This window comes from Fundulus heteroclitus, chromosome 20, assembly GCF_011125445.2.
Source record: "Fundulus heteroclitus isolate FHET01 chromosome 20, MU-UCD_Fhet_4.1, whole genome shotgun sequence".
Lineage (NCBI taxonomy): Eukaryota > Metazoa > Chordata > Actinopteri > Cyprinodontiformes > Fundulidae > Fundulus > Fundulus heteroclitus.
Window position 1 is genome coordinate 5073302 of NC_046380.1, and position 26495 is coordinate 5099796.

The window sequence follows — 26495 nt, forward strand, 5'->3', positions numbered from 1 at the left end:
GATGTGCGCCTGCCCACTTCTTGACATTGAAGTGGGCAGGCAGACCCAAAGGGCCACAGCTGATGCCATCCAGGAGGTCCCAGGATCCTATGATATACTGGAAAAACCAAAAGAGAGTCTGTCTAAACCTCTTCCGCTTTTCATTACAATTTCACTGCACTCCAGTGTCATCTGTGTGTGAGCGGGTGTTTTCTACAGCTGGAGAAGTGATATCAAAAAAGCGTAACAGACTTAATATCAAAACGTTGAAACAACTTCTTTTTTTTTATAAGAGTTTGTAAAAAAAAAAAAAAAATGCCAGTCCACAAGCATCCTCATTTACATGTTTACTTAGAGGTTATTACATTATGATACAGGTTCACATTATTTAGACTGTATCTAAAAAAAAAAAAAAAATCTAAGATATTTTAAATTCAAATGAAATTATGAAATAATACAATGCAACAATGACTTAAGTTGTGTTATTGTGTATACTAGGTCATCAAATCAGTGTCAGTTAAGTATGTCAACTAGATTGCCTGTAGGGATTTTTAACATCCAGCAGGTGTCAGTATTTAGTAACACAGTATCAATTCAGTTTGGGAACGTGTCTAAATGCTTCATGACGCCTCATCGACCATCACTATTCCAGAGTTTTGGGATAAGCATCCAGATACTTCAGTTTGTTTAACGTCTCCATCGAACACCGAAGAACCTGGTCGGACTAGTCCTCCACTCCACAAACGCATCGGTAAATTTACTTCCGGATCACATGATGCGTGGACGGGCCAATCAGCGGCAGCCGCATCCATGGACATATAGGGCCGCATCTATTTCTTCTCCATTTCTTTGAACCAAACTTTATTGAACAACAGCAGTGTTAACGGAGCAAATGATCAGATGTGACTGTAGTAATATTTTGCAAATATATAATATTTGGTCATCAGCGTGACTAGAAACAAATTAATATTGTAAACAGACAAGATATAAACTTTATTATTTTCTGAACAAAGTTTCATATGGAAAATAACTCAATTTACTTTAAATGATAGGAGAAGGTGGACTTTTTGGTTCTAATTAAGCTGAATAAAAAGAGTAAAACTCTTCTTTTATGTGTGTGGGTCGTTAGTTTGTTTAGTCTTAGTTGTTTTGCAAAAAAATGTATTAAAATCAGCCACGAATGAGTTTCTGGATCACTCCAGGAAAACAAACCTGGTAGTTATTTTTATTTTTCTAACAGAATAAAGTTCAAATACTGAGGAAAAAAATCTTAATGTTGAGGAAATGCATCAAAATACCAGAAGGTGATCCTGATGCATATCAAGTGTGCGTCCACAGGATGTTTAAATGCTAATAGATTTTCTTCGTTATTGATTATTATTCCAAAGTATAAAGCTACTTGCTCATTTACACGAGACATGGCTTTGCATCAGAGTCATTCCATTTTAATAATAAAATGTATAAATTTTTCTCATTAATTTGACATTCACTATAAAAACTATTCAGCTTCCCATCCAGCGTTCTGCAGAAGAGTTCATCCCTCTTTAACTTTTCCACGTTTTGCAGCATTAAAAACATAAATGTCAATAAATCTGCTGAGTGGAGCATAATGAAAATGTAAAAACAAATATCTGAAAAGTGTGGCATGCATTTACATTCAGGACCCTTCCCTCTAAATCCTCTAAATAAAATCCAGTGCATTTTACTAAACATTTAAATAATAAGTAACCTACAAATAAATCTGGTTAATAACCAAAATATAAAGTAACCCAAGAACTAAGTTTAAATTCAAAGTAATTCAGAATAAAAAGCTCCAAGATTCTGTTTAAAATCACAGAGTTTCAATCAGATCATCAAGGTTTCATCTGGACTTTGTGATCTTCATGCTGAGAACATCAGAGCTGCTGTTTTCTCACTGAGATCTTCATCGGTAGCATTTTTACTTTATTCCAGGTGTTGAAGTATGGAAACATCTTGTCAGTGAAGGTGTGTGTGAAGGTGTGTATGTGTGAGTTAGTGTCCAGATCAGAGAAGGACAGCTTTCCTCTGTCCCAGTCCAGATTCACTCTGATCCTCTGGAGCTTCTTCTGGACTGAGAGAACCATGGGAGGAGCTGGAGGAGACCGTGCTTTGTATTTACCTTCATAGAACTCTAGATCCAACCATCCAGACCTCATGTCTCCCTTCCTCTGGACAGACTCTGCTATCACACCAACTGCCCAGACTTCACTGTCTCCAACATCAACATCCCAGCTGTGGTTCCCTGAGTTGAAGCCCTCAGAACTCAGGACAGAACACCATGACCCAAACCTCTCTGGATAATCAGGAAGCTGCTGTTCCTCTCCTGAAGTCAAACTGGTCAGATCTTCAGACAGGATGAGCCATGGATGAGCAGTGTTTGGGTCCAGGATGAGAGGAGTGTAGGAGACCATGTTCTCCATGTTGCTCCAGATGTTGAAGGCCAGGTTGCCCAGATGTTTGGCCTGGTCTATCAGAGCTCCTGAGGGCAGCTGTGGATCCTCCAGCAGGGGGCAGCGCTGGACTCTTTCCACTGCAGCCTTGTAGTTGTGCAGGAATGAGACGTCTTCAGCTCTCAGCTCCTCCTCTGTGGCTCTGACTGTGTCTGAAAGAGCTGCTATCTCTCTGCTCAGAGCCTCCATCTTCTCCTTCATCATCCCACTCTTCTGCTCCTCTTCCTCCCTCAGTGCAGCCAGCCTGGCCTCCTCTTCCTCTGCTAGAAACTGATGAAGCTTCTTAAACTGCTCCTTAATCAGCCTCTCTGTGTGTTGGGCCTGGACCTTCATGTGTTCTGCTGTCTGATCAAACTCCTCTATGTAGTGATAAGTTAAAGAGTTGCAGTTTTACCTCCTGCCACCAGATGGCTACAGATGTGATGTACCCTCAGGATGTGTGTCTGTGTGTTGCAAGTAATTAACAGAAGAAGAATATATGACGGTGTACCTGTAGCCTCCTGACTCGTTATACTAATAAATAAGTTCAGTTACGAACCCAAGTTTCTTCATTTGGATAAGAAACATCACATGGTACCAGGAGTGGTCCAACAGAAGTCATGGAAAGTGTGAAACCGCCTGAACCTCTGAATTGGACGGGAAATGTGGACTGTGAATGGCGAACGTTCAAGCAACGTTTCAACTTGTACCTGCAAGCACTGGGACTGGACACAAAGCCGGACGCGCGGAAAATAGCACTGCTTCTCACCGTCGCGGGACCTCAGGCTGTGGAGGTATTTAATACGTTTGTGTTTGCTGAAAGGGATCACAAGGATCAGTTTGACAAAGTAGTGGAAAAGTTTGATGACCACTGTTCACCAAAGAGGAACGAGACCTTCGAACGGTATGTGTTTCGATCCCGCATGCAATCGCAAACTGAAAGTTTTGATGCTTTTGTGACGGACTTGAAATTGAAAGCAAGAACATGTAACTTCGGAGAACTGAAAGACTCAATGATTCGTGACCAAATAGTGTTTGGGGTGCACGATAAAAAAGTGAGAGAGAGGTTACTGAGAGAGCCTGAATTAAAGTTGGCTGAGGCTATTAAAATTGGCAACGCCAGTGAGCTGGCTAAGCTGCATGCAAAAACATTTAGTGCACAGAAGGAACAGGAGAGTGCAACGGTGCCCGTAGCAGCAGTAAAGCAAATGCAGAAATCAAGAAAAACGAATAAACAACAAAATGTCACGGGGACATTTTCATGTAAAAGATGTGGCAATCAGCATGCACCAAAACAATGCCCTGCATTTGGAAAAACATGTAGCAAATGTAAAGGGAAGAATCACTTTGCTAAGCAATGCTTTTCCAAAGGGAAGCAGAGTGGCAGTGATCAAGTCCACACAGTGGAGGAAACAGAGCTTGCTGATTCGTTCTTTGTCGGGATGGTAGCGCAAGCTGAAGATAGCATAGCAGCACAGCCAAAAGACATTGAACAGTGCACAAATGCAGCCTGTGCTAAAAAGGACAAGTGGATTGTGCCACTGGAGATAAACGGTGCAGTCATTCCGCTGAAGTTAGACACAGGGGCAAAGGCAAACTTAATCAGTGAGTGTGACATCAGAGCAATGAAGGTGAAACCACGCATCCACCCCAGCTCAGTGAAGCTTAAAGCCTACAATGGACATAACATTGACATAAAAGGCGCATGCAAACTGAAAGTGCAAGTTAAAGGAAAAGAGCACCACCTGATGTTTGTAGTTGTTCCGGATGGACATGACTCATTATTAGGTGACACTGCATGTGAAAATTTAGGCTTAGTGAAGAGGGTTTACTGTATTAACAATGTTAATAGCCAGACCAGCGTTGAGTCAATAGTGAACCAGTACCCAGACATCTTTAAGGGGTTTGGAGTTTTACCATTCACCTACAAGATACAGTTGAAGGATGATGCACAGCCAGTCGTCCATGCTCCCAGGCGCGTTCCAGCTCCCCTACGAGAAAAGCTGAAACAAGAACTGGATAGAATGATGTCACTGGGTGTGATAAAGAAAGTGGAAGAGCCCACTGAATGGGTCAATTCGATGGTGTGTGTCAGAAAATCGAATGGAGAGTTACGTGTGTGCATGGACCCAAAAGACCTGAATAACAACATAAAAAGAGAACATTATCAAATACCTACCAGAGATGAGATAACAAGCGAGATGGCCGGTGCCAAATACTTCAGTAAATTGGACGCCTCTCAAGGCTTCTGGCAGTTAAAACTGCACGAGGACAGCACAAAGTACTGCACTTTCAACACACCGTATGGGCGCTACTGCTTCCAGAGAATGCCTTTTGGCATATGCTCCGCTCCAGAAGTATTCCACAGAACGATGGAGCACATCATAGAGGGCATTGAAGGTGTACGTGTATATGTTGATGATCTGATTTTATGGGGATCCACACTTGAGCAACACAATGAAAGGCTCATCAAAGTACTCCAGAGAGTCCAAAAGTACCAGCTGAAGCTGAACAGATCCAAGTGTCAGTTTGGAGTGAAGGAAATCACCTTTCTGGGTGACAAGCTGTCACCAGCCGGTGTTGAACCAGACAAAAGCAAAATTAAAGCAATACTGGAAATGCCAAGACCTGAAGACAAAAAAGGTGTGCTGCGTGCATTAGGCATGATAAATTTCATTGGTAAATTCATTCCAAATTTATCCTCCAAGACTGTGCACTTAAGAGAGCTACTGCGTGACAGGTGTGAGTTCGAGTGGACAGCTGAACATGAGGCAGAATGGTCCCGTCTGAAAACAACTCTCACAACAGAGCCAGTGTTGACGTTTTTTGATCCATCAAAAAGGATAAAGATATCCACTGACTCATCAAAGGATGGCATTGGAGCTGTTCTACTACAGGCATGTGGAGAAGACTGGAAGCCTGTCGCCTATGCGTCGAGAACGATGACAAGTGCAGAGTGCCGCTACGCTCAAATTGAAAAAGAGTGTTTGGGGCTGGTGTACGGGTTCCAGAAGTTCCATGGCTATGTGTATGGCCTGCCAAAGTTTGTAGCAGAGACAGACCACAAACCGCTAATAGCCATCATCAAGAAAAACCTCAGTGAAATGTCACCACGCATTCAAAGGCTCATGATGAAGCTACAGCGCTATGATTTCGACCTGATTTATACACCTGGAAAGCACATAGTGGTAGCTGATGCTCTGTCTAGGGCAACCACACAGAGGGTGGAGCAGGCCGAGGTTTCCACGGAAAACGAAGTGAATCTTCACGTGAACCTGATCACTGAGACACTGCCCATGTCCGACATGAAATCCAAGCTCATCGCTGAGGAAACCAAGAAGGATGTCATCCTGCAGAGAGTCATCCAGCTGATAAAAGAAGATTGGCCACGAGGTGAGTGTCAACAATACTACAATATTAGAGGAGAGCTGAGCTTTGTTAATGGACTGCTGCTGCGAAAGAACAGAGTAGTCATTCCTCATTCTCTGAGACCAGACATGCTGAAAAGATTACATGAAGGACATCTAGGCATGGAAAAGTGCAAGAGAAGGGCTAGAACTGCAATCTATTGGCCAAGCATAAATGCGGATATAGACAAAATGGTGTCAAGATGTGCCACATGTCTAAAACATCAAGCAAAGCAGCCAAAAGAGCCCATGGTAATCACAGAAATACCAGACGAGCCCTGGCAAAAAGTTGGGACTGATTTGTTCTACTTGGATGGAAAGAATTACCTGCTTGTAATCGACTACCTATCCAACTATCCAGAGATTGCATTGCTCCCCAACATGTCAGCGGCCTGTGTGATTAAGCACATGAAATCTATCTTTGCCAGGCATGGGATTCCTCAAGTTGTGTACAGTGACAATGGCCCATCCTATGGCTGCAAAGAGTTTCAGGATTTTGCAAAAGAATATGACTTTCATCATGTGACTTCTAGTCCCCTGTATGCTCAATCAAACGGAAAGGCAGAGAAAGGTGTGCACATAGTCAAGCAGCTGCTCAAGAAAGCACAAGAAAGTCATTCAGATCCATACTTAGCTCTGCTGAGTTATCGAGCTTCGCCTCTTGAGCATGGCCTGTCCCCTGCAGAAATTCTTATGGGACGCAAACTACGCACCACACTTCCATACACCTCTGAACAGAAACAGAAGGAAGTGAAACAAAAACAAAAACTTCTACAAAAGAGACAAAAAGCAAATTATGACAAGTCAACAAAGAGCTTAGTACCACTGGCTAGGCATGACACAGTAAGAGTACATGATTCCAACACCTGGAGCAAGAAAGCAACCGTTCTTGAGGAAGTGAGTCCAAGATCTTACAACGTTGAAACAGAAGATGGTCAAGTCCTCAGGAGAAATCGAAGGAGTCTACTCAAAACTCAAGACACCTGGCAAGAACAGGCTGATGAAGAGCCGCTGCGAGATCCAGGCTCCACCGCATCAGATGATCCACCGCTAGATGATCATCAGAGAGCTGTAGAGACTGACTTGCCAGTGTTGAGAAGGTCATCGCGAACTGTCAAAGCACCTGACAGGCTGAATCTATAAGGACTATGCGCTGTATCCTTTTCATTGGAATTTGAGTTAATGTTTATGTTGTTTAGGAGGTAACGTTAAGTTGAAAAGAAGAGAAAAATGAGTTCATAGTCATATATGAGTGCTAAAAGAAAATAATAATACACCGATACAAACTGCTCATAATAAGTATTACGATTGCTAGATAAAATTGCTAGTTAAATGATTGACGGCAAAATAGTGTCTGTGCAATGTTTTCATCTCTAGAAAAAGGGGGATGTAGCGATAAGTTAAAGAGTTGCAGTTTTACCTCCTGCCACCAGATGGCTACAGATGTGATGTACCCTCAGGATGTGTGTCTGTGTGTTGCAAGTAATCAACAGAAGAAGAATATATGACGGTGTACCTGTAGCCTCCTGACTCGTTATACTAATAAATAAGTTCAGTTACGAACCCAAGTTTCTTCATTTGGATAAGAAACATCACACTCTAGAACTTCTTTCCTGAGCTCCAGGTTCTCCTTTAAAGGTTCCAGAGTTTCCTGAAGGTTCTTCTTGTGTTGCTGAGCAGCTTCATCGATGGGTCTGAATCTGTGGTTGGTGTGTTTCTCTGAATCTCTGCAGACGAGACACACTGGCTGCTGATGGTCCAGACAGAAGAGTTTGAGTTTCTCAGAGTGCAGACTGCAGAGATCCTCTGAAGCTCTCTGGTCTCTCTGCTGTAGGAAGGTCTCACACAGGTTCTTCAGAGCCAGATTACAGGGTGGATCTTTGGTGAAGGATATTCTCTTACAAACTGGACACTCTTGTGCTGCTTTCTGTCTCCACCAGTTCTTCAGACACTCCTTACAGAAGCTGTGGCTACATGACAGAACAACCGGATCCGTAAAGACGTCCTGACAGACCGGACAGCAGAGATCCTCCTCTAATCTGGAAGCCATTTAGTCTCTGAGTGAAGCTGGAAACACAGAAGGTCCAGTCAGTCATGGTTCCCCTCCCTCCTCTACTAACGTCCCTCAAAGTGACTCTGATTGATGTTCTGGGTCCAACTCACCTTCAGGGTTGGAGGTCTCCTCTTTTCTCTCCTGGACTCAGATGAAGCTGCTGGTTTGTCTCTATGACAGGAATGAAAACTGGTTCCAGGCTGTTTCAGGTGTGTTAGGTGAGAGGCGGAGCTTAAACCTGTCTTTTTTTTTTCTATCAAGGTTTCATTTTTACTTTGCTTGCAGCTGAACAGGTTCTCCTTCATTTTCAGACATCAGATAAAAACAACCTTTTTGGTATTTCTTTTTAAGGTTTTTGTCCAAGTGACAGCAGATATTTTTTTTTTATAAATCCTAAAAACTAAACCAGCCTGAGAATACTGAAGGAAAATACATTTTCAAAGGAAACTTAATAATGTTGCAAATGTAGATAATAGTGATATAGAATGGGAAGAAGCCCCCATAGCTCCTACAGATCTGCAAAAGGAGGCAAACCCCCAGAGGAGCGATGGGTGTTCAACCCTAGGAAGGGGAGCGATCACTCCCAGAAGAACCTCCCCAACTGAGCTGCAGAAATGAAAATATAATCAGAAGCTTTAGATGCAGCAGTTTAAAGATGTGTAACAATAGAGGTCCAAAGATCCGTCAGTCGAGCATGAAGCAACCATCAGCATCACAATGTGCAGCTTTACAACCTGAGAGGAGCTAGGCCTGGAGGAACCCACAGAACCTTTGGCCTCTACATGGGTCCAGGAGTCTCTCCAGTCAACCAGTCAGAGAGAAGAATGATCTGGTGGCCTCAAGCTTTCAGAACAGTGGAATGGCAGGAGTTTGATGTTATTGTTTTTCTTTAAGAAACAAACGCTTCTTAAAGTTTGTTAGAGTTATTTTTATTATTCTCTACATGTTTATTGCATGTATCACATATTTACTCATTACACATGTGACCCCTTTTTCCATCCAGGGGGTCCCTGTAGACACTGTGGAGGAGTACAAAGTACCTTGGAGTATACTTTAACAATAAGCTTGACTGGACTAGAAAACACTGAGGCGGTCTACAAAAAGGGTCAAAGCCGACTCTTACGCTGTTGCGGATGTTTTATGAGTCTGTTGTTGCTGGCACGCTCTTCTTTGCTGTCACATGCTGGGGCAGTGGGCTGTGGGCTGCTGACAACCCGACAACAACAGACTAAACAAAGTGATCAGGAGGACGGGGGATGTTGTGGGGGAGAAGCTGGACACTCTGATGGTAGACAGTGGTAGAGAGGAGGATGCTGTCCAGGCTTCAGTCCATCTTAGACAATGTCTCACACCCTCTCCATGACACAATGACCCAGCAGATGAGCTCCTTTAGGGTAAGACTCCTCTTACCCAGATGCACCACTGAGCGCCACAGGAAATCATTCCTGCCTATGGCTATCAATCTTTACAATGCCTCCCTCAGTTATCCTAACACCCCCCCCCCCCCCCCGTAACTGTCATTTATGCATTCTCTGCACTGTTCTTGCGCAAGTCACCATCACTTTACTAGGATTTATAGTTATACATAAGTGTATATATATATATATATGAAATGAAATGAAATGAAATGAAATTTATTCGAACATGAACATGATACAAATATAAAAATAAAATAGTGCACAGTAACAAGAAGTGCATAAGAAAGAAGAGAAAATACAGATTTTTGTTTCAGTTAACATATCATGCTCAAAATGGGGTAGGAAGAAGTGAGAACTTATAAACTCCTACCCCTAAACACTTGAGACTTTAGAGTCCTACTGTCATAAAAAAAAAAAAATCAAAATCAAAGTGGCAGTTTGAAGTAACAGTTACTAATATTTACCTATACATTTTCCCATTTTATGCTGGTTTATCTTTCTAAACCCTTACACCAAGTTATTATCTTCAATACACACCTTATTGCTTTCTGTCCCCATGTGTATATCTATTGAAAATTACCTCTTTGTACCTTCTTTTGAATTGTGTTAAACTATTGCTTTGTTTTAAATCTTCATGTAACTTATTCCATAACTTTACACCTTTAATTGAAATACAGAAGCTTTTCCTTGTTGTTCTAAAATTGCGGATCTTGAAGATTGAGTGACCCCTTAAGTTATACCCCCCTTCTCTTTCAGAAAACGTGCTCTGTATGTGCTCAGGTAACAACTTTTTTGATACCTTGAACATAAATTGAGCCATTTTAAATTCTACAAGGTCGTCAAATTTGAGAATTCTGGATATTATGAAGAGCGGGTTTGTATGCTCATAATAACCGACATTATGGATGATTCTAATGGCTCGTTTCTGTAGGACGGTTACCGGATGTAAAGAGCTCTTGTAATTAACTCCCCATACTTCACAGCAATATGATAAATATGGTAAAATCAGAGAGTTATATAGAGTATGAAGTGATTTAGCATTCAATACATGTCTAGCTCTGGCCAATATGGATATACTTCTACTGAGTTTACTCTGTAAATGTTGAATATGAGGTTTCCAACTGATTTTGTCATCTATTATTAAACCGAGGAACTTATTAGCAAAAACCCTTTCTAGAGTTACGTCCTCTATTTGAACTTGAATTTCAATATTTTTATAACAGTTGCCAAAGACCATGAATTTCGTCTTGTCCAAATTTAGGGATAATTTGTTATGGTCAAACCATATCTTTAACTTACTAATCTCTGAAGTGACTGTTGAGAGAAGATGCTCTAAATTATCTCCTGAGGCTAGAATATTTGTGTCATCAGCGAATAAGATAAATTTTAATACATTGGACACTTTACTGATATCATTTATATAAAGATTAAATAAAATTGGTCCCAATACTGATCCTTGTGGTACTCCACAGACAGTCTCCTGCCAATCAGATTCCACATCTCCCAATTTCACAAATTGTTTCCGGCTCTTTAAATAACTCCTCATCCAGTCAGAAACTACTCCCCTAATTCCATAGCGTTCTAATTTTTTAAGTAGGATTTCATGGTTTATTGTATCAAAAGATTTCTTTAAATCTATAAATATCCCTACTGCCAGTTTCTTACTATCTATTGCGTTGGTTATTTCTTCTATTAAGTCAGTTACGGCCAGTGATGTTGACCGGTTTGCTCTGAATCCATATTGACTGCTGATAAGTAGCGAATGTTTTTCTATGAATTGTTCCAGTCTTTTCTTAAAGAGTTTTTCCAGGATTTTAGAAAATTGTGGGAGAAGAGAAACAGGCCTATAGTTAGTAAAGAGGTGTTTGTTGCCAGTTTTATACATTGGTTTGACCTTCGCTATTTTCATTTTGTTGGGAAATGATCCTGTTTGAAATGATAAATTGCAAATATAAGTTAGTAGTTTAGAGATTCCTTTAATTACTATTTTAATAGTTTTCATGTCCAGATCATCACAGTCAGTGGAAGTCTTATTTGTACAGTTATTCACAATGTTTATGATTTCTTCTTCTAGTACAGGGTTGAGATATAAGGAGCTGGGATTATTCTCAATTAGATATTGCTGAGTTGCAGTTTTTGTAGTCGGTATTTTCTGCTAATTGAGGTCCTATATTAACAAAAAATCTATTAAATTTATTGACGACACTTTTCAAATCAGTTATATTCTGTTCATTATCTATAAAATAGTCTGGATATTTGTTATTGTTAACTTTTCTAATGACTCTATTTAAAATATTCCATGTTTCCTTAATGTTGTTTTTATTCCTATCCAGTAATTTATAATAATAGTCCTTTTTACATGTTTTTATAATATTAGTTAACTTATTTTTATATTTCTTATATTTGTTTTCTGATTCAGACGTTCTATGTTTTAGAAATTCTCTATAAAGTTTGTTTTTCTTTCTACATGCCTTTTGTATTCCTTTTGTGATCCACTGTTCATTTTTTTGATTGCTTTTCCTGTTATATTGTTTGATTGGGCAGTGCTTGTTATATAATATTTTAAATATTTTTAAAAATTCATCATATGCTGAATTCACATCATTCATTTTATATATGAATCTCCAATCATAGGCCAACAACTCGGCTTCTAGAGCTCTTAGTGTCTCTTCAGACGTAACCCGTTTGTAATGCGTCTCTATTTTTTGATTGTCTGTTTTGCACTTACAGTCGTAGACTATGAACACTGGTAAGTGATCGGTTATGTCATTCATTAATATTCCACTAGTTAAATTATTTTCCAGCACATTTGTAAAAATATTATCAATTAAGGTAGCGCAGTGCGATGTAATGCGACTGGGCCTGGTGATTTTAGGATACAAGCTTAAACTGAACATGGGGTTAATAAATTCTTCAGTCATTCTATGTCTATTTGGATTGAGAAGGTCAATATTGAAATCCCCACAGAAAAATATTATTTTTTGATTAATTGTTATAAATTTTTCTTCTATCCAGTTGTTGAATACTTCAATGTTTGATCCAGGGGCTCTATAAATGCAACTCACTAAGACATTTTTCCTTTTTTCCACGAGTATTTCTATAGTCACACATTCAAACATGTTGTCCATCACAGTTGACATTGTTTCAATCAACTTATAATTAATCTTCTTATCAACATATAAAGCTACTCCTCCTCCATTTTTGTTTTCTCTGTTCTTACAAACCATTTCATAACCATTGATTTCAAAGTCTATGCCCTTATCACTATTGAGCCAAGTTTCTGATAAGGCAATAACATTAAATGTCTGTGAAAGTTGTTGGAGGTATTGTTTGATGCTGTCAAAATTTGCATAGAGGCTTCTGCTATTAAAGTGAATTATTGACAGCTTTTGTTCCATTTTAATGCTGTTATTGAACTGATCATCACTGTAATAGTGACAACTATCATTGCTGACATTATAGAAGTTGTTATCAGGATCAATGTCAATTTCAATATCTTGCTGATGATAGTTTCTGTGTTGGAATACGGGTAGCTCTATATCCTCATAGGCCGTGATCTGTTGCATGTTTCTCTTTCAGAAGTGAACGTCAGCAATGTCTGGCTGTCTGTCATACATTGTTGGATAATTTAGGGGTACTAGTACGTGGATGGGTGATCAACTTATCTTAACGTAGGTAAGCAATGTCCCCTCTTTGACGTGCTGCTTTTAAGTCCGGCATTAGTTCCGCCCTCCTTTTTCTTACTGCATCCGTGAAGTCTTCGTTAATGAAAATCTTAGATCCCTTAAGTGCCTTGGTGCTCTGCAGAATAGTTGATCTGTCCTTGTATCGTAAAAATTTGACAACAATGGGCCTGGGTCTGTCTCCTCTATGTTTACCCACCAATGGTAAATGGCCTGCACTTCTATAGCTCTTTACACTACATTCAGTCATTCATTCACATGCTGATGGTGGTGAGCTACATTGTAGCCGTGACTGACTGAGGCAGATTTGAACTGGCAACTGTTAAGAATTAAAAAATATATCTTAGTTGGGGTTACTGAGGAAAGCAGAGTGGTGTCTGTCTCTCCCTGCTCCAGGGTAAGATAAACATGGAGTTTTATTGGTCAGAAAGAGAATTCCTTTGTTCAAAACAGATTTTCCCCTCCTCCTAAAAACATGGGATAGTCTCACCCTTAAAAAGATGTGTTCAGACTTTTTAAAGTTAGACAGACTTCTCCACCGTGCGGGAAAACATCTTGATTGGTAATGTAAGACTCTGTCTCCATATTTAATTTCTATGAAATAAATATGCATATTACACTGTTCTACCTATTGATCAATGTTTCCTCATTTATAGCCAAATCCGGAACTGGGAAAGATGGGTTTTTAATAGACATGTAACAGCAGCCCGGTAAAACCCAATCTTATCATGGTGCCGAAACCCTCGGATTTTGGCTGTGAGTTAGAGTCTGTTTGAAAATTGGACACGAAAAGAGGACTAATTCTGCAGCATCACCGGTCGACCGGAAAAATGTAAAGAGATATTTCTCCATTGGCGGAATGTTAGCTGTTTAGGCCAAATTTCTGTGGTGCTGTGGTTTAAGTTTCTCTCTTCTCAACATATCAGAGGGTGAACAGAGCAACTAGTGTGAGAGGGTTGAATGGAATTTATGTTGAAACCGAGAAATTATTGAATTTATGTGTTTGTTTACGTCAGAAAAACGTAGAATTGGATACTAACATAAATGCCAAGAAGCCTTGAAATGGTGAGGTGAAAAATAAAATGAAACGAAATAAAAAAGATAAAAACATAGACAAAAAAAAAGATATGTTCGGAAGAATTGGCCAAACGAAAACCAGATTGACAAACTGGTCATTTTAGGGCTGAGGTGTTGCGCTACCTCTTGAGAACTTGGGACGCTCATAAAGAAGCAGGGGATAGGTTTGTAATAGAGAAAGAAAGAAAAGAGATTAAAAAGGGGCCCACGGAGAGCAATTAAATTGTTTTCTAGTATCAGAATTAGGTTCTGATACACAACGGTCAGACGAGGAGATTTTAAAATAAGGATATGTTCCGTCGACTACGGAAGGGACGAGGGTCTCTCTGTGACGTGCCAGGCTGTTTGTCTTAAATGTTATGTTTGTTACGTCTTGTCTAATATTTTGAATGAACAAAGAACATTAAACATCTGTTTGAGGCATTATAAATTGGGAAAAAACAAAAAAGGGAAAATGCCTTCTGTTAGAGTGTAATTTTACCTAGCATTATCTATTGCAAAATAGCGTTTTAAAATGCCTAATGAATGTATATACTTTCAGACATGAAATATAATTTGCGATTAAATAGTGATTAAATAGTTTTCGTTGTTTGATAGCCCTAGTTACAATAGATAAATAAATAGATATAATCCGTCAGACTTCAATCTAGCTGTTTAATAGAGAGTAGTAAATCCTATCAGCTTTTGCTCATTTGCAGGCCTGGGAAAACCACAGTAAGCAGAACTAAACAGAGTTAAAAGTTGGGTTAAACTGTACCTTAATAGTGTGTGCAAACGGATATTGCGGTTTATTTGACCGATTTTGTTAACCCTGCATTTAGTCATGAGTCAGTTTTGAAGTTATCCTCAAAAGAAGCAGCTAAAATTGAGGAATTTATGACTAATGTTAATGGTTTGCATTGTTTTATTATAGATACTGATATTGCAGAACGGCAGAAACTAGTAGATACAGTAAATATTACGGGATCATCACAGGACGATCCCCAAACTATTCATTATATGTAATCGTATTTTCATAGTCCCACGAAATGCAGATGCCCTTGTCACACAGTAATTTAAGAACACAGGCGTTTTCTAGTTGTTCACTTGGTAACATGCAACTTCTGATGAATAACCTTCCCAGTATCAGTGCTGGTGGTCGAACATGGCTGGCTGAATTACAAAATTTAACCAAAGGCTTACAACTGGCTCTCTGTGATTTTAGAGCCATTTTAAGACTTTCTGTGTCTGTGTCTGTAATTGCTGTCATCGAAAATGTTGCTCAATCGTCCCACATGCCTGATGAAACTTTATTGTCTTCAGTAATTTCTTCCTTGGAAGATGCAATTGTACAACACTTTCCATTATCCAATCAGTTGAGCTTCCTACATTTGACTGGGACCCACAACAGCGTCCTGCAGATTACATAACTCAAGCTGCAGAGAAATGGATCAAACACACAGGTGTGGATCCTAAAACAAATTGCTTCATTCTGGGTGAATTATTTAGAAGGGCAGTTTAGGATGGGGTTCCTTCTTTAGTGTCCCTGCTTATGAAACAAAATCCTGATATGCCTGGGTGTTTGTATGCTCGCTGGGAAACCTGTTTGATCGACTATTTGCATATGGCTCAAAGGGAGGGTAGAAAGTCGAAGCAAGACTTAGAGGACTTGCAACTTCAATTACTTAAATTACAGTTATTAGAAGCAAAGCGGAAAGTGACCAAGAGAAAGCAGGAGATGACACAAAGAAATTTTTCTGCGGGTGTATCATGTGGTGCTCAGACCCTGATGGTTCCACCACAGTCTAATTTCATTCCAGGAGGGGGGCCACCTCCTCCGCTTTTCTGTTCTTTATTTGATTCCAGATTTGTTGTTCCTGTGTATGGACGCGGATCTCATTGTGACAGTCAGTGCAGACATGGAGACAGGACCAGGAGACCGAGTAGACGGGGCGGACATGTCAGAACTTTTCGACCATCTACGGACATCTGCTTTAAATGTGGTCTCTCTGGGCACTGGGCCAGGGACTGTTTCGCATCACCAAACCCTGGCATGAAGTCCCAATACAATCTCACCTCCAGAAGGTCAGTACCCCAGAAAGGGGATAACGCTCCCATGAACAATGTTTCCTCACCCTGGAGAAGTGGCCAGCGCTCATGAACAGCGCAGATCCCAAACTGTCAAGACTGTATGAATTTTTGCGCACATTGGAGCCACCTGTTTCATCAGACACTGAGTCATGGACTGAGACTTTGTCACTGAGGTGCTTGCAGAGACGTTACAGCGACCTACTGCCACACTGGTGGAAGAGATGTACAGTTCCACGCATGGAAGCCTTTGAATATGAAGTCTTCCCTCCGATCTCATGTTTGCCTGATCTGTTGCATGTCAATCCGAGTCCATCTCAGGTGCCGCAGCCTGGTATCAAACATTTTCTAAGGTAATTCAGACAATTATTTTTAGCCATATACTACTGAATAAATTTAATGGCATGTGATATTGGCTAATATGTGTTCTCATATTTTTATGTTTGAGCTCCTAGGCAAACGATCTGGAGCTGAGTAATAACTTCTTAAGGCAGCCGATTGAGCAGATACCAGCAGTACAGGTTTGCGGTTTTGAAAAGTATACTGCTGTCTCTTAAAATGTTTTACTATGTAACTGATATGTTCCTTTTAAACATGAGTTTTAATTCTATTATGTCCAGAACCGTATTGCTCATAATTGACAGCAGAAGGTGTATTTTACCATCACAATTATTAGCAGAAAATCCACTGGGGTGGGGATATTTTTCACATTTAGGGTTCTGTGATTCTGCATGCTCACAGCTGCATGCCATAAATTTACAGACTGGGAGTTCTTATCAGCTTTTACGACGCGGGGGCCTCTCGCTAGCATGCACAGTGGTGTTCTGGGTGAGACGTCTTGTTTTTCAACCAAACACTATTCATTGCAGAGGCTTTTTAGGTTACACAAATTAGTTAGGGTTTTTCTTATTAGCTCACAAGTATTGAGATTTTTCTATTGTACAATATAACTGTTGCCTGCTAAAACATATCAGATTTTCACCAGAATTTGCTGTTACCAGGTGTTTTATTCAGGTAAAACCCAATATTTTATCAGTATGTAAGTACCTTGGAACATTCAGTATTCTCATACCATCAACTTGCTGTGAGCAAATTAGTTAACAGTCATCATTTCAATGGGTACACACAACTTTTGAAGGACTTCTTGCAGATCTGTGGTATTATGAACTTGCATTATGTTTTGATTTGAATCCAGGATATAGGGCAGTGTTTTTCATACTTCAATTCAGATAATTGTTTGCAGTTAATTGATTCCCTGCGATGACTAATACTATTCTTTGTTAATGTTTTGTAACAAAATTAATTTTGTTCCAAGCAGAGGGATATGACATAAGCATTTATATGATAACACTGTATCGTAAAGTAAAGTTATATAGATCTTAAACTTTATATCAACCCTTAGCACAAGTAATTTGGATGAAGGGTTCTTGTGCAGGACCCCACAGAGGTATGTAACTGCATTGTAAATCAGATAATGGTTGTTTAAACAAAAGGAAAAAACCCCAAAAGACCTTACCCATAGCTCTGAATGTTTGTTCAGTTGACTCCCAAAACAGGCCGGAACCATAAATTAGATTTAGTGGGCAAGTGTCAGACACCACGTATCTGCTAGAGACAGATTCTATGAGGGGGGTTCTTGGAAAAAGGCTTAAACAGTTTAAGCAGGACAATACAGTAAATGGTAAATTAAATAGAAAAACTACATAAACTACAAAAAACTGGATAAAACAGAGATAAACAGAGGGTAACTTAATGCATATTTAGTTTAGTTTAAAATCATTGGTGTGTCAGGTAGGTTAGTTAAGGTTTCAAAGCCACATATATCTGTTAAGTTAACTGGATCAGGATTTGTAACAACTAGATAGAACGGTAAGTAACAAAATAGGGGTTTTGTATAAAACAGTGCACATCAATTGATGCAAAAAGGTGGATGCAGGACTTTTTGACATGAGGATGGCATCAATTGAAGGTAAACTAAGTGAGGAATTCATTGCAGGATGACTTTAAAAATGCTGTAAAATTAACGGATGAAGGTTTGCGTTTTCTATGGGATTAAAACAGGAATGTTTTGCAGCACACAGAGTGGACATCTGAAATAATAATAGAGGTTACAGAAATGGTGTGTGTGAAGTGGTGCAATCTATGGCAATTTTTCAATCCAAAAAAGCAATTCTGACATTCTTACAGGAAAATGTACTTTGATTTCAAACTAAATTAACTAATTTTTGATTCCACAGACATGGCGATTCCCACCGGAGGTATAAAGTTTTTGTGCAAGCATTCTTTTGCAGGACAATCAGAGGCCCAGCGTCAGGAAAGAGGAATTGTGATAAAGTGTCTCATTAACTATTACATTTATAAAATAGGTTTCCCATAGGCTGGAGATGGAACAATGGAAGGTGGTAAGGATTAATGGGGAGAATTCTAAACACAATTGGCTAAAATTCTGTGCACAGACTAAATTGAAAATGGGGTGAAAAAGCTGTGAAGTGTGTTTCTTGTGGGAGTGTTCAGTTAATTTCATTACAGGATATGTTTCCAAATGACTGAAAGGAGCTTTTCGGGACCAAAGTCAACCTCTGGAATTACAGGTAGCACACGACATTTGATATCTAAACGGTTGTTGTGTAAGTTTCAGGAGACATGAAATTAGGAGAGTCCAAGTATGTGAAGGGAGTCCACCAACCCCCAACCTCGAAGGATGCGCGCTAAGGTCATCAACAGACAGATGTGGTGGGCCAGAGGTCAGGGGCCCTTCACATTCCAGGAGCCATGTGTATCAGCAACTGAGGGTTTAAGGGAACAACACAGGCCAGACTTCGGGTCAGGCTGGCTGACTGGAAGGGTTTTCAACTGCCACCCACCCGTGCCATCCGGCAACGAGGGCAGCTCGAGGCGCCGATTGCCACTTGCGGATGAGGCAGCTGGATGTTTTATTTTATTTTCGTTTATTATTTTTAATATAGATTAACATACAGATGTGTGAAGACCGCGGTTGGAACACTGACTCTTTAAACCATGTTCTTTAAAGGCGAGAAGAAGACATCTCCGAGATGCAAGACATCATGACAACAATTGAATGCATTGTGTAAAAAAGAAAAAAGAAAATGAGAGTTTTGTAACCACTGCATATGTCTTATAAGTTCCATATTCATAAGGTGTTTAATATTAGTATTGTTAGACTCTTGGTTCTGCATATCATGATACTCTTTTTATTCTGTGGTTTGATCTGAGTGTAGTGCTTTCACAGGTTATCTTAATCTCTAAAAAGACATCTTGTTAATCTAGGTTAGGACTCTTAAAGTAATATTTAGATCATATAATAGTTTCTGGTAGTTGCACATTTAGCCTTGCACCTCTCGGATAAAGGTGCTTACTTTTCTTAATTCTAGTAGGTTTGAGATTCAGATAGGTTTAGTAGCTTTTTAGCTTATACTTGGGTTAATTTACATTTAAGGGGAACATTTGAACTTTCATGAGTCGCCAACAGAGGGGTCAGTGGGTTACAATATTACACATTACCACTTACATTTTGTTTAAGGGTTTCAAGACATAAACTTAGTTTAGCCTAGTTATTGGTTTGATCTGATGATCAAAACAGAGGGGTTGTTAAGAATTAAAAATATATCTTAGTTGGGGTTACTGAGGAAAGCAGAGTGGTGTCTGTCTCTCCCTGCTCCAGCGTAAGATAAACATGGAGTTTTATTGCTGAGGTGGTGGGTCAGAAAGAGAATTCCTTTGTTCAAAACAGATTTTCCCCTCCTCCTAAAAACATGGGATGGTCTCACCCTTAAAAAAATGTGTTCAGACTTTTCAAAGTTAGACAGACTTCTCCACCGCGCGGGAAAACATCTTGATTGGTAATGTAAGACTCTGTCTCCATATTTAATTTCTATGAATTAAATATGCATATTACACTGTTCTACCTCTTGATCAATATTTCCTCATTTATAGCCAAATCCGGAACTGGGAAAGATGGGTTTTTAATAGACATGTAACAGCAGCCCGGTAAAACCCAATCTTATCACAACCCACCCATTACAGGATGAACTCATGACCAGACTACCTCGGTCCACATGTTTCTCATGTCGACTGAATTTAAAGCAAAAATGTTCAAAGCGTGCCTGATTTAACAGAGCACTTCTGATTTAACAGAGCGCTTCGCTCTTAGACTGCACGTCTGCTGGTGGTTCCTAGAGTCTCTAAAAGTAGAATGGGAGGCAGATCCATTAGCTATCAGGCTCCTCTCCTGTGGAACCAACTCCCAGTTTTGGTCCGTGAGGCAGACACCCCGTCTACTTTTTAGACTAAGCTTACACTGCAAAAACTGACCTAAAAATAAGTAAAATGTTCTTAAAATGTGTGTTCTTGTCCTAGGTTTGAGCAGGTAAATAAGATTATCTGCCAATAGAATGAGTATTTTGACCCCTAAAATAAGATAGATATCCTGCACTTGAAGTAAGATGATGGAGATGGATTGTTCCTGTTTTAAGTGCAAAAGCTCAAGAGAGAATTGTTGAAAAGGTTAATGCATGCGCAATATGAACGTTATGTGATGGAGAATTAAAGCCGTTTTCTCACACTTCACTCGTTCAACACTAAAGGGGGAGTATGTGGGGGGCGGGTGGGGGGGCATTGATTACTAAAAACATTGAAATGACATGGCAGCAAATCATGATGAAGTACAGCTTAACCAGGTAAGGTTAAGTTAAAAGTTTCCTTATGTTTAACGGTATTCAACTAAAGCATTAATTGGCTATATTCAACACATGCAATTAATGACGGGATGGTGTGTGTTATTGAAATAACTGATATGCTCATCTTTTTGCCATTGTTCACCAATCCTTCTAACAATGAGTTGACACTGATTATCTTGTAGGTGTTTAATTTGTGCCAACCTCGCTTTATATTACCACATAGACTATATAGAATGGAAAATTAGAGCTGGAAGGGCCAAAATGTGATACAGAATAAATTATTGCTTTCATTCCGGAACACCTTTAAACTATAACTGAGTAACATTTCTGACAGCGCAACATACAGTTGCCTCTGAAAAAAATTCTGCATCTCCTACGTTATTAAAAAGCTGCCGTTGGCATAAAAATGAAGAGCAGCACAAAGAAATTGTTCAGAACTGAGAGCGTTCTTTCGTTGTGTTAGATAAGCGATGTGCGGCTGAGAATATTGAAATAAATTATCTGATGACCCCAAATGAGCCCCAGCCAGGACCATCTTCACAAAAGCTGTCTGCCCCTACTTCAGGCATGTTATTGAGCAGTTTGTTGTTTATAAATCATGTACTAAAATGCCACTTTGTTCTTTTTACATAACATTTGGCAACATCTTAACATTGAAGTGGGCAGGTAGACCCAAAGTGCCACAGCTGATGCCATCCAGGAGGTGCATAGATACTTAGCAGAGGGTCCCAGGATCCTATGACATACTGGAAAAACCAAAAGACAGTCTGTCCAAGCCTCTTCCGCTTTTCATTACAATTTCTCTGCACGCTAGCGTCATCTGTGTGTGAGCGGGTGTTTTCTACAGCTGGAGAAGTGATATCAAAAAAAGCGTAACAGACTTGATATCAAAACGTTGAAACAACTTTTTTTTTTATTAAATTTTGGAAAAAAGAAAAAAAAAAAAGAAAAAAAAGCCAGTCCCAAGCATCCTCATTCACAACATGTTTACTCAGAGGTTATTACGTTATGATACAGGTTCACATACTTTATTGACTGTATCTAAAAAAAAAATCAAAGATATTTTAAATTGAAATGAAAAGTATTATGACCTAGTATTATTGTGTATACTAGGTCATCAATCAGTGTCAGTTAACTATTAACTAGGTTGCCTGTAGGGATTTTTAACGTCCAGCAGGTGTCAGTATTTAGTGACACAGTATCAATACAGTTTGGCAACGTGTCTAAACGCTTCATAACGCCTCATCAACCATCACTACTCCTGAGTTTTGGGATAAGTGTCCAGATACTTCAGTTTGTTTAACGTCTCCATCGCGTCCGGAGAAAATTCACCCGAACACCGAAGAACCTGGTCGGACTAGTCCTCCACTCCACAAATGCGTCGATAAATTCACTTCCGGGTCGCATGATGCGTGGACGGGCCAATCAGCGGCAGCCGCATCAATTTCTTCTCCATTTCTTTGAACCAAACTTTATTGAACAACAGCAGCGTTAACGGAGCAAATGAAGAGATGTGACTGTAGTAATATTTTGCAAATATATAATATTTGGTCATCAGCGTGACTAGAAACAAATTAATATTGTAAACAGACAAGATATAAACGTTATTATTTTCTGAACAAAGTTTCATATGGTAAATAACTCAATTTACTTTAAATGATAGGAGAAGGTGGACTTTTTGGTTCTAATTAAGCTGAATAAAAAGAGTAAAACTCTTCTTTTATGTGTGTGGGCCGTTAGTTTGTTTAGTCTTAGTTGATTTACAAAAAATGTATTAAAATCGGCCACGAAGGAGTTTCTGGATCACTCAAGGAAAACAAACCTGGTAGTTATTTTTTCTTTTTCTAACAGAATAAACTTCAAATACTGAGAAAAAAAATCTTAATATTGAGGAAAGGCATAAAAATAACAGAAGGCGATCCTGATGCATATCAAGTGTGCGTCCACAGGATGTTTAAATGCTAATAGATTTTCTTCGTTATTGATTATTACTCCAAAGTATAAAGCTACTTGTTTATTTACACAAGACATGGCTTTGCACCAGAGTCATTCCATTTTATTAATAAAATTTATAAATTTTTCTCAATAATTTGACATTTACTATAAAAACTATTCAGCTTCACATCCAGCGTCCTGCAGAAGAGTTCATACCCCTTTAACTTTTCCAGGTTTTGCAGCATTAAAAACATAAATGTCAATAAATCTGCTGAGATTTTATTAAGTGGAGCAAAATGAAAATGTAAAAACAAATATCTGAAAAGTGTGGCATGCATTTACATTCAGGACTCTTCCCTTTAAATCCCCTAAATAAAATCCAGTGCATTTTATTAAACATTTCAATAATTATTAGCCTACAAGTAAATCTGATTAATAACCCAAAATATAAAGTAACCCAAGAATTAACTTTAAATTCAAGATAATTCAAAATAAAAAGCTCCAAGATTCTGTTTAAAATCACAGAGTTTTAATCCGATCATCAAGGTTTCATCTGGACTTTGTGTTCTTCATGCTGAGAACATCAGAGCTGCTGTTTGCTCACTGAGATCTTCATCGGTAGCATTTTTACTTTATCCACAGTGCCGAAGCATGGAAACATCTTGTCAGTGAAGGTGTGTCTGAAGGTGTGTATGTGTGAGTTAGTGTCCAGCTCAGAGAAGGACAGCTTTCCTCTGTCCCAGTCCAGATTCACTCTGATCTTCTGGAGCTTCTTCTGGACTGAGAGAAACTTGGGAGGAGCTGGAGGAGACCGTGCTTTGTATTTACCTTTATAGAACCCTAGATCCAACAACCCAGACTCTATGTCTCCCTTCCTCTGGACAGACTCTGCTATCACACCAAGCTCCCAGACTTTACTGTCTCCAACATCAACATCCCAGCTGTGGTTCCCTGAGTTGAAGCCCTCAGAACTCAGGACAGAACACCATCTAAACCTCTCTGGATTATCAGGAAGCTGCTGTTTCTCTCCTAAAGTCAAACTGGTCAGATCTTCAGACAGGAAGAGTTTTGAACCAGCAGTGTTTGGGTCCAGGATGAGAGGAGTGTAGGAGACCATGTTCTCCATGTTGCTCCAGATGTTGAAGGCCAGGTTGCCCAGATGTTTGGCCTGGTCTATCAGAGCTCCTGAGGGCAGCTGTGGATCATCCAGCAGGGGGCAGCGCTGGACTCTTTCCACTGCAGCCTTGTAGTTGTGCAGGAATGAGACGTCTTCAGCTCTCAGCTCCTCCTCTGTGGCTCTGACTGTGTCTGAAAGAGCTGCTATCTCTCTGCTCAGAGCCTCCATCTTCTCCTTCATCATCCCACTCTTCTGCTCCTCTTCTTCCCTCAGTGCAGCCAGCCTGGCCTCCTCTTCCTCTGCTAGAAACTGATGAAGCTTCTTAAACTGCTCCTTAATCAGCCTCTCTGTGTGTCGGGCCTGGACCTTCATGTGTTCTGCTGTCTGATCAAACTCCTCTAGAACTTTCTTCCTGAGCTCCAGGTTCTCCTTTAAAGGTTCCAGAGTTTCCTGAAGGTTCTTCTTGTGATCTTCAGCAGCTTCATCGATGGGTCTGAATCTGTGGTTGGTGTGTTTTTTTGAATCTCTGCAGACGAGACACACTGGCTGCTGATGGTCCAGACAGAAGAGTTTGAGTTTCTCAGAGTGCAGACTGCAGAGATCCTCTGAAGCTCTCTGGTCTCTCTGCTGTAGGAAGGTCTCACACAGGTTCTTCAGAGCCAGGTTACAGGGTGGATCTTTGGTGAAGGATATTGTCTTACAAACTGGACACTCTTGTGCTGGTTTCTCTCTCCACCAGTTCTTCAGACACTCCTTACAGAAGCTGTGGCTACATAACAGAAGAACCGGATCCTTAAAGACCTCCTGACAGACCGGACAGCAGAGATCCTCCTCTAATCTGGAAGCCATTTAGTCTCTGAGTGAAGCTGAAAACACAGCAGACAGACCGTTAAACCAGGAAGTCAGTTTCCCTCCTGCAGAAACTTTCTTCTCTTACTTTCACTTTGATTTTCTTGTCTTTCTACCTGCAGCAGTCTGTGTTTTAGCGTCTCGGTCCCTCAGCTCTCTCTGTTCTCCTCGTTCACTGTTAGTCTGCCCTGAGTAGCTGATGAAGGTGATCCTCACGGTGGATTCTCCATCTCTGACACTTTCTGAACTGTTTCCTGTTTTTTTTAAAGGGTTCCTGTTGTAATCAGTCTGGAGGCAGATATGTGGCGCCCTCTAGAGGATGTACTGTGCATCTGCTGCTTCATAAAAACACCAGTACAGCTTTTTCTAATAGAACTGGTTGAAATTGAGTGAACATTTTATTTTTTCCTGTCCTAAAGTTCTTGTAGGGTCTCCACTGACTGGAACATTCAGATGCTCACATTTCATGTTCTGCGTTCTTGTTTCTTCGTGTTTTTCTGTCAGATTCAGACTCTGTGGAGGTGAAGGTGGTGTTTGGTGTTGAGGGAAACTCCTCGTTCCTGGAGTGCGTTCCTCGGTCGCTGCAGGCTGAGCTCAGCTGGACGGTGCAGCTGTCAGAGAGCCAGCAGGAAACTGTCAGACAGGTGTGTAGTGCAGACCAACACCTCAGGTCTGACCTTTAACCCCCGTTTACCTGCTTCCACCAAGACTTTCTCCATGACATTAGATTTGGTTAAATTAACCTCCTTTGCTGCAGATATTATTGTGATTTATTGTGTTTAATGTTGTTTCTGTTCTGATCCAAAGAGGTCAAATTTTCCTTTAGATCAGGGGTGTCAAACATACTGCCCGCCGAACAATTTAGTCCGGCCCTGTGGCTATATGCATTATCAGTATAAAAAATAAATAAAAATAAAATAATAATTGTTGTCTTAATGCCAAAAAGAGCTTAGAGATTTGACTTTCACAAGTGGTGCAGTATAGTGCTCCGCTTGATTTATGAATGTGAATAGTTTTATTATGATTCATGTGGGGAATATCTCAAATGATATGGACACTACAATGGGAAAGTAGGAGAGGAAAGGAAGAACAAGAAGAAAAAAAACAAAAGGTGAAAGAAAGAGGAGATAAAAGGAAGAGAATGATAAAACAATTATTGAAAAAAACATGTACTTCGTTTAATTGAAAATATGCAGTTCCTATATTGTAAACGAGGGGCGCTGTGTTTTAATTAGCAGATTAAGCTTCAAGTGTGGAAAAATTTAAATCATTTCTTAATTTTTATCTGTTTGATGTATTTTGTCATGTAGGACAGTGTTTTTAAGTTCCAAAAAATGTGAATAAATGTTTTTCAACATTGTATAATCACTGTGATCAGTTCTTATGCATAATGCACAAGTAAATGTTTAACTGAGTAAAAGTATTGTTAAAATTGCAAATACTTTTCTTAAAAACGCTGAGGTTATTCATAATATATTGTGTAAAAGTGAAATTAATTTAATATAAAAATCAACAACAAGTCCACATTTATTAGTTCTATTTAATCTTGCAATGAGTTTACTCGTGTGGCCCTCTTGAGATCAGATAAAGCTGTATGCGGCCCCTCAACCAAAATGAGTTTGACACCCCTGCTTTAGATGAAGGATTCTACTTTGGTTATTTAGAAATGAAAGAATTTTTTTTATTATTATAAATAATCCAAAATAAACTCCTCATCAGTTCTAGATTTAAATAGGGATGAATTTAAACAAATGCAGCTTAAG

At 39.7% G+C, this 26495-nt stretch overlaps 3 protein-coding genes across 4 annotated transcripts in view; all 3 read right to left on the minus strand.

Moving 5' to 3' along the window:
• LOC118567158 (coiled-coil domain-containing protein 66-like) overlaps nt 1–26495 on the minus strand; it is a 107794-nt gene that overhangs the window by 14285 nt on the left and 67014 nt on the right. The gene's annotated exons all lie outside the window — the stretch shown is intronic.
• LOC118567183 (tripartite motif-containing protein 35-like) lies at nt 1296–8056 on the minus strand. The gene is made up of 3 exons (XM_036151642.1): nt 8000–8056; nt 7443–7903; nt 1296–2804 (listed from the first exon to the last, which is right to left on the minus strand). The coding sequence occupies exons 2-3, from the start codon at nt 7884–7886 to the stop codon at nt 1875–1877; spliced, it is 1374 nt and encodes a 457-aa protein (XP_036007535.1). The 5' UTR covers nt 7887–7903; nt 8000–8056; the 3' UTR covers nt 1296–1874.
• On the minus strand, nt 23033–25568 carry LOC118567179 (nuclear factor 7, brain-like). Of its 2 annotated transcripts, none has more exons than XM_036151639.1 (2): nt 24849–25568; nt 23033–24749 (listed from the first exon to the last, which is right to left on the minus strand). In XM_036151639.1, exon 2 carries the CDS (start codon nt 24730–24732, stop codon nt 23350–23352), a length of 1383 nt encoding a protein of 460 aa, XP_036007532.1. In that variant the 5' UTR covers nt 24733–24749; nt 24849–25568; the 3' UTR covers nt 23033–23349. The 2 variants fall into 2 exon arrangements, with proteins under 2 accessions (XP_036007532.1, XP_036007531.1); XM_036151638.1 differs by having other exon boundaries at nt 24821–25568.